General features: G+C 47.4%; 1 protein-coding gene across 11 annotated transcripts in view; it reads right to left on the reverse strand.

The window, feature by feature from the left end:
• Nucleotides 1-7500, reverse strand: part of plecb (plectin b) — a 148742-nt gene that overhangs the window by 95921 nt on the left and 45321 nt on the right. For 2 of the 11 annotated variants that reach the window (XM_042107824.1, XM_042107822.1), the window contains exon 1: nt 6751-6793. The exons of the other annotated variants lie outside the window; for them this stretch is intronic. In XM_042107824.1, coding sequence (XP_041963758.1) covers nt 6751-6778 — 28 coding nt within the window. In that variant the 5' untranslated portion in view covers nt 6779-6793. Of the gene's footprint in view, nt 1-6750; nt 6794-7500 lie in introns of those variants that run through there. 11 annotated transcript variants of the gene reach the window in all.

Genomic DNA, 7500 nt, shown 5'->3' on the forward strand with positions numbered 1-7500 from the left:
CCCCTTCCGCCCTTACTGCAAACACTGAGGGGTTTGCAAGCATGAATTGTCTAACACTTGGCTTGATAGCCTTGATGAAAGAGGCACTGTGATCTCAAAGAGTGCAGCTGCAGTGAGAAAAAGACATGCCTTACTGAGAAAATAACACGCCATACAGTACACCAGCCTATTGATATGACACTGACAACAATGTGAGAGAAACTGAGGAGTGCCTGTGTGTCAGCTGCTCATATTGACACACAGATTAACCACAGAGGAACCATAAAGAGAGTTGTGACATGCTGGCCCAGGGTGAGAGGTGAACTGGCCTTCAAAGTGAAGTGGCTATTGGTCAGGTCTGCGGTCAGCATGAAGGTGGAGCTGGTGTTGTCTCTCACAGGCTTGGGGTTTGTCCCTCACAGGCTTGGCGTTTGTCCCTCACAGGCTTGGGGTTTGTCCCTCACAGGCTTGGCGTTTGTCCCTCACAGGCTTGGGGTTTGTCCCTTACAGGTTTGGGGTTTGTCCCTCACAGGGTTCCCTTTTCAGTAACGCCCAGGTGCTACTGTGTCTTCACGGTATTAAATTCCAGAAAAGTCTGAGGTGTGTGCGAGAGGTCTGCGGGGGCAAGTCGAAGCTTGCACAGGAGCACAAGGGGAGAGCTCACTTTCTTTCAAATCAAGCTGAAAAAAAGAGTTTCCCTTGAAGATGCTGTCAGAGTGATTTATATGCATATAGTTTTACACACCATGCGTGTGTGTGTGTGTGTGTGTGTGTGTGTGTGTGTGTGTGTGTGTGTGTGTGTGTGTGTGTGTGTTTGTGTGTGTGTGTGTGTGTGTGTGTGTGTGTGTGTGTGTGTGTGTGTCTAATGTGTTTCTATAGGTGTGTGTGTGTGTAGTGTGTCTCTAAAGGTATGTATGTGTGTGTTAGTGTGTTTCTATAGGTATGTGTGTGTAGTGTGTCTCTAAAGGTATGTATGTGTGTGTTAGTGTGTTTCTATAGGTGTGTGTGTGTGTGTGTGTGTGTGTGTGTGTGTGTGTGTGTGTGTGTGTGTGTGTGTGTGTGTGTGTGTAGGAGAAGGAGGGAATTATGTGTGTCTTGGGAGTGGTTGGGTGGATTGGTGGTATGTATTGGGGGTTGTCATTCCAGAGAACCACTAACACAGGCAAGAATCAACTTCCATTGCCCTGAGCGTTAGGCAAGAGCATGATTATTAAATCTACATGTTATTAAATTAATAACTTTATATTCTTTTTTTCTCTCAGTCGGGATGTTTTTTCATTCAGTAGAACTTCAGATCAAATGACTTGTGAAGAAGTTGGCATCAACATCAAAAGCTGTCATTTGATGTCTAAGGGTGTGAGCACCTCAGGATATGAAACAGTATAAGATTCCTCTGTGCAAGAGGCAACTACTATCTCTTACAATAACGTGACATCATCTTAAAACATAAACACAGCGTAATGTTTGCAAGTGAATACCATGAGTCCCATTGTGCTCATCTGATGAGAAAAAAGAGTGTGTTGTAATGTAATGTAATGTAATGTAATGTAATGTAATGTAATGCAGATCTTACTGATTCTGAAGCTCTGTCCCACAAAAGAAAGGCATAAAAATGGCTGGGAAATACCAGTGACTCACCTGCAACAGAGAGAGAAACACAGAAAAACACAATGAAAAATACATCACCAGATATCTCATAAATATAACCCGACATGTGCTTTTCACATGCTGAAGATGACTGGAGGCTAAAGGGAAACAAAGACACACACACAAAAAAAAAAACAGTTGGATATGTTTTTGTTACCGACGTGATGTGGGTGCACACATGCACCACTCCAAAAAAAAAAAAAAACAGTACCCAGAAAAAAGCTCTCAGCTTTAGGAACTCAAGAGTCTCTCCAACAAAAGCCTCCTTATAATTCATACTCCAAATCTTGGGATTCACTGCACACTATTAAACTTTCAAACTTTTGAACAATGCATGAGAGAGCCCTGCAGAGATTAGGAGGAAGAGGAGGAGGAGGAAGAGGAGGTGGAGGCATGCGGGGGTGGAGGGGTGAGTTTGATTGATGGAACCGACAGAGCCTGCCCCATCTGGGCTTCGCGTGAGAGGCATTTTACTGGTGCTTGGAGAGCAGCTCTGGTCCCTGGTGACAGATCAATGGCCCGCGGCTGAAACCTGACACTGGGGCTGAGCTCAGTAACCTTTACAACAGCACCACCTACTGAGCATTCGGACAAACAACATGTCGAACAGATCAAGCACTACATGGACTGACCATTGGTTAGTGGTCACAGAGCCAGTGACATTGTCAGCGGCACATGAATGGTTTTCATTGTTCCACCTGACACAGGTGATTTGTAAGGCCTCTTAAACATGCACCGTGAACAGTCTCTTTTACTGCAACTAGCCAAAAATAGGATCATATCATTTGAACCAAGTGCAGAGTCCAGGCCACTATGGCATACACAGAATTTAGTCTATGTGAAAGTCAAAGGAGACACTCACACACACACACACACACACACACACACAGACACACACAGACACACACACACACACACACACACACACACACACACGCACACACACATACATGGATGACAAACTTAAAGGAGAGAAGACCGCAGTAAATCAAGGCATTAGGTGCCGCATTCCTGGGCCCCGGGATTCTCTGGGTATCACATGAAATTTTCAGAGAGAGATGGAGAGAGAGCAGGAAAGACAGCAAGTGGTAGGGTGTGAAAGAGAGAGAGAGAGAGAGAGGAGAGGAGAGGAGAGGAGAGGAGAGGAGATGAGAGGGAAAAGGCCCTCCTCTAAGTTTGGCATTGGTCCATAAATACCATTCGCCCTCCGGAACATGTGCACCCATAGCGGCTCCACATGTGGCTTGTCAACATCCCCGTCATCCCCCGGCTATGACTCCTCAACCGCACATTACCTGCATACAGTAGCATTCCCTCTCAATGTCAGAAACTACAGTCCAACACTTAAACCTGGGCCACCTCACCAAGCAGGAAACCTAACCCAGCGATGAGGCTCAAGGCTGGGCAAAGCACATTGACCATGTAGGGGGACAGGGGGTGGGGACGGGGGGTGGGGGGCGGGGGGGGCACGGACCTGCAGGGAAGAAAGCAGGCACCTGTCAGCAGCGCGTGAGGTGTTGCTGCCTTCGTTTCCACGGAGGGAGATGGGAGGTATGGCAGTCGTGAAGCCCACAGGCCCTCAGGGCAACATTAGACTCACACCATTCACACCCATCACTGGACGGTGAGATGCTGAGAAGGTGGTGTGACTGGTCAGGCCACACTGGTGGGGATGAAAGCCAGCAACCCCACACAGTGGAGAGGAAAGGAAGCTGCTTGATCCCACGCTGCCTGTGGCATGTACTGTAATGGAGCATTCTGCAGAGAGAGCTGCTTTGGACAGGAGAGGAGTTTGGAAGGAGTCGGGGAATAGTGATTGATTGCAAATAGTTGCAGTTGGAATTTCTACCAGCCCTTAAAAGTGAGGTCTGTGATTTCAATTTAATACAACTTTGATAAAATTGAATTAATTGCTCCTCAACACTACTCTGTCTACAGTGTGTGTGCACTCATTAAAAGTGCTAATCAAAACGTTACTTCGGGAGAACGAAAAGGGAGGGAATTTGATTGGCTGTTGAGTGGAAAAATCACCATGCCAACCTCTCACCATAGTCACAGACTGTACCTTTAACAACTTGTGTTGTTATACACGTAGTAAATACTTTGGCCATTTAATACTGACATTCCAGTAAAGCTTTTGAAACTGAAATTGAACTGAATGGACAAAACAGAGAAATGTCAGACGGGGACAGAGACCCAAGAGTCATTAGGGCAGTCTGAGCAGACGTGTGTGTGTAGTTGGAATGGGCCGGTCAGCTGCCAGAAAGAAACAGTACTAGGACTGAGCGACTGTAGAACTGTCCTCCCAGACAAAGCCCAGTGTCTGGGCAGACAGAACTCCACATGGTCAGACACTTCAGGGGGTCAACCTGGAACATTCCAGGGAGGGAACATTTCCTCGGAATAACAAAAGCCCAGAATTGACACAGAGAGGATGCCCATGGTCTGAGTGGTTCTGATTTATGCCGAAGCAATTTCGGAACACACACACACACACACAGACACACACACACACACACACACACACACACACACTGCAATCCATGTGTTTTGTCTTTGGCATGCATACTGATGAAAGATAAGATGGATGTCTTCCATCACAGAAAGGCACATGTCATTCTCTCCCTGTCAGACGGATGAGAGTCTTTCCAGCAACCCAAAGACAGACACACAAACAGAGCGGCTCTTGTCCTGGCGGCATGAGACTCCACTCACCAGGCGCTCACAGGCCAAGACAGCCGTCTGGGCACCAGCACGGGGACACTGGTGGAAACCACCATAGCCACCCACCACTGGTCAAACACAACAGACATCTCTCTCTCTCTCTCTCTCTCTCTCTCTCTCTCTCTCTCTCTCTCTCACACACACACACACACACACACACAGACACGCACACACACACACACACACACAAATAGCCACAACAAATAGATTCTCTCTCAGAGAGAGTGAGAGTTCCGGCTCACTGTCAAGTCTAGCCAGCGCTGTCACAGACAATCCTGCCGTCTGCTGAGCCTCTGTTTGGTGCCTCACCACGGGCAACAGCACCACAAAGCCTTGGCACATGCACAGACAGCCTCGTAAACCACGGCCCTACAGACAGACACACACTCACACACGCACACAGACAGACAGACACACAGTCGCACGCTTCCTTGGCAGAGTGTAGGGGGTCTTTGAGTTACACTCTGTCTTTGACAGAGAACACTGGCCTCTGGCCTTCTCTACCCACTCAGTGGCACATTAAAGGACTCTATTCACCAGCGCTAATAATGTCAACGCCCCCCCCCCCCCCGCCCACGCACCCACCCCCTGTACTAAAATACCCCCAAAGGAGGGAGCCACTGTAGACCATCCCTACTGAAGGCAATCACTGTTGGCCACTGTTGTCAGTAATTACACTTAATGACATCTATTTGAATTAACGAGATATACAACCCTAGGGAGAGAGTGACAAATGGAATATCTTCATAAAGGTCTATTTCACACAATGGCCTCCCTAAGGGTCTAGTTTATTCTAGGACAGAATTGAACAGAAAACATGTAAAAATAATGTGCCCTGACTGCCAATGAGACAATGACTCAAAGACACCCTAATAAAATGTATCATACAAAATGATTCCACTGTATGATACAGCATCATTGTGCAGAGAAGCAGCTGTCTGTCTTAAGACTAAGAAAATGGTCTAAGATAACGATGTGAGGTGTAAAGGAGCCAGAGGACAGAAACTGGATTACTGGATGTGCTAGTAGTTCTCCCAGGTATGTCATGGATAGCCCGGAATGCATGATGTGCTAGTAGTTCTCCCAGGTATGTCATGGATAGCCCGGAATGCATGATGTGCTAGTAGTTCTCCCAGGTATGTCATGGATAGCCCGGAATGCAGGATGTGCTAGTAGTTCTCCCAGGTATGTCATGGATAGCCCGGAATGCATGATGTGCTAGTTCTCCCAGGTATGTCATGGATAGCCCAGAATGCAGGATGTGCTAGTTCTCCCAGGTATGTCATGGATAGCCCAGAATGCAGGATGTGCTAGTTCTCCCAGGTACAGTATGTCATGGATAGCCCAGAATGCAGGATGTGCTAGTTCTCCCAGGTATGTCACGGATAGCCCAGAATGCAGGATGTGCTAGTTCTCCCGGGTATGTCATGGATAGCCCAGAATGCAGGATGTGCTAGAATGCTCTACAGCACAATCATTTCTGACATTTACATCTCCCAGGTGGAAAAAACATGCAGGATGAACTTCCGTACAGAATGACTTCTCAATCACACTGAAACGCAACAAAACACCTTCCTCTTTAGATCTACGCAACATGCAATCATGTCGGCGTGTTTGCAAAGCTTTGCACAGAAATACAGCCAGTGACCATAACATGTAAACCTTACATGGGTCAACAAATGACCGGACAACAATATAACCTCAAATCACCTCCTGGATTCCTGCTTTAGGAACTGAATTGATGCAGGACTGAACACAAACACAAACGACCTGCTTTGAAACTTTGTGTGAAAACTGTGTGCATACTTTGTGCATACTCATACTGTGCACCATACTGTGAGTAAATGCAAACAGGTTTACAGCACAGAGAGAGAACGGTGTGAGAGGGGTTCCTCAATCCCATGTGTGTGTATGTAAGACCAGGTAAGGAGAGATGCTGAGATCTCCAAACAGAGTCTGCCCTTCCATGGCACAACTCAAGTAGAGAAAAACAACAGCCTGCAGTGAACAGACAGAGCACTTGTGATAAAGCTGAGTTATTAAATTCCAGCGAGCTTTGTTGCACTGCTGGCCAGGTCCCAGACCCAGACGGAGGGAGTGCAGGCTGGACCCTGCGGCAGGACGGCCACCTGTTCTGTGTTAGTCCGTTAGTTAGCACTGCTAGCCTGCTAGCTGCCTCTACACACGGACCTGGTCCCTGCTTCTCTGTACAGAGCACCTGCTCTCCCCTCAGAGCTGTTGTCTTCCCTCGCATTCATTCCCTTTTTTCCTTTTCCCTCTCTCTCTCTCTCTCTCTCTCTCTCTCTCTCTCTCTCTCTCTCTCTCTCTCTCTCTCGCTTTTATCTGCTGTCTGTGGCTGCGGCATTAACTTTGTACCTTTTACACAATCAGCCACCTTACCTTTGTCTGAGAAGTAAGAGGTCATCATGTTGAAGCAGTGGAACAGACCTTTGGAGTTGCAGTTGCTGCTCCTGCACAGTGTAGTCTAGCTTCAGGCAAACTTTGCCGCTAGTCGTACTTTCAATCTCTTCCTCTTTCACTGTCTCATTCTCCTCTCTCTCTCTCTCCCCCTCTCTCTCTCTCACTCTCTGTCTCTCGCCCTCTCTCTCTTGTTCTCTCACTCTCTGTCTGTCTCTCTCTCTCTCTCTCTCTCTCTGCCTGTCTCAATCCAACACGTCACGCTTTGTAGATCTTCAGAATGAGCATTCCCTCCCTCCTTCTCAGGTTTATGGTGCCCTTCCCACAGTACTTTGTGTGTGTTCCTAATGTGCATTTGTGTGCATGGGAGGAGGGGGTAAAGGTGTGAGTGTGAGCGCAGGTGAGTGTGTGTGTGCTTACCTGCATGTGAGTGCATGTACTTAACCTGTGTGTGTGTTTATGTGTGTGTGTGTGTGTGTGTGTGTGTGTGTGTGTGTGTGTGTGTGAGTGCTTCTTATTATAAGTGTTCAACACCAACATTCCACATGAAAGTCTCCTTAAACTATTTGTAAACACACACACAGAGAGGCATGGCAAACAAAAGTAACAAAGGTGGTCATGGTGTCCAGATAAAGCACACTGTGTGGTATCCGCAGCGCATGGCTTCCCACGCTACAATGCTCTACTGTAGCTTAGTCTACTCCAGCCTACAGGGTTCAAATGAGCTGGCAG

The sequence above is a fragment of the Alosa sapidissima genome, chromosome 10, assembly GCF_018492685.1.
Source record: "Alosa sapidissima isolate fAloSap1 chromosome 10, fAloSap1.pri, whole genome shotgun sequence".
NCBI lineage: Eukaryota > Metazoa > Chordata > Actinopteri > Clupeiformes > Clupeidae > Alosa > Alosa sapidissima.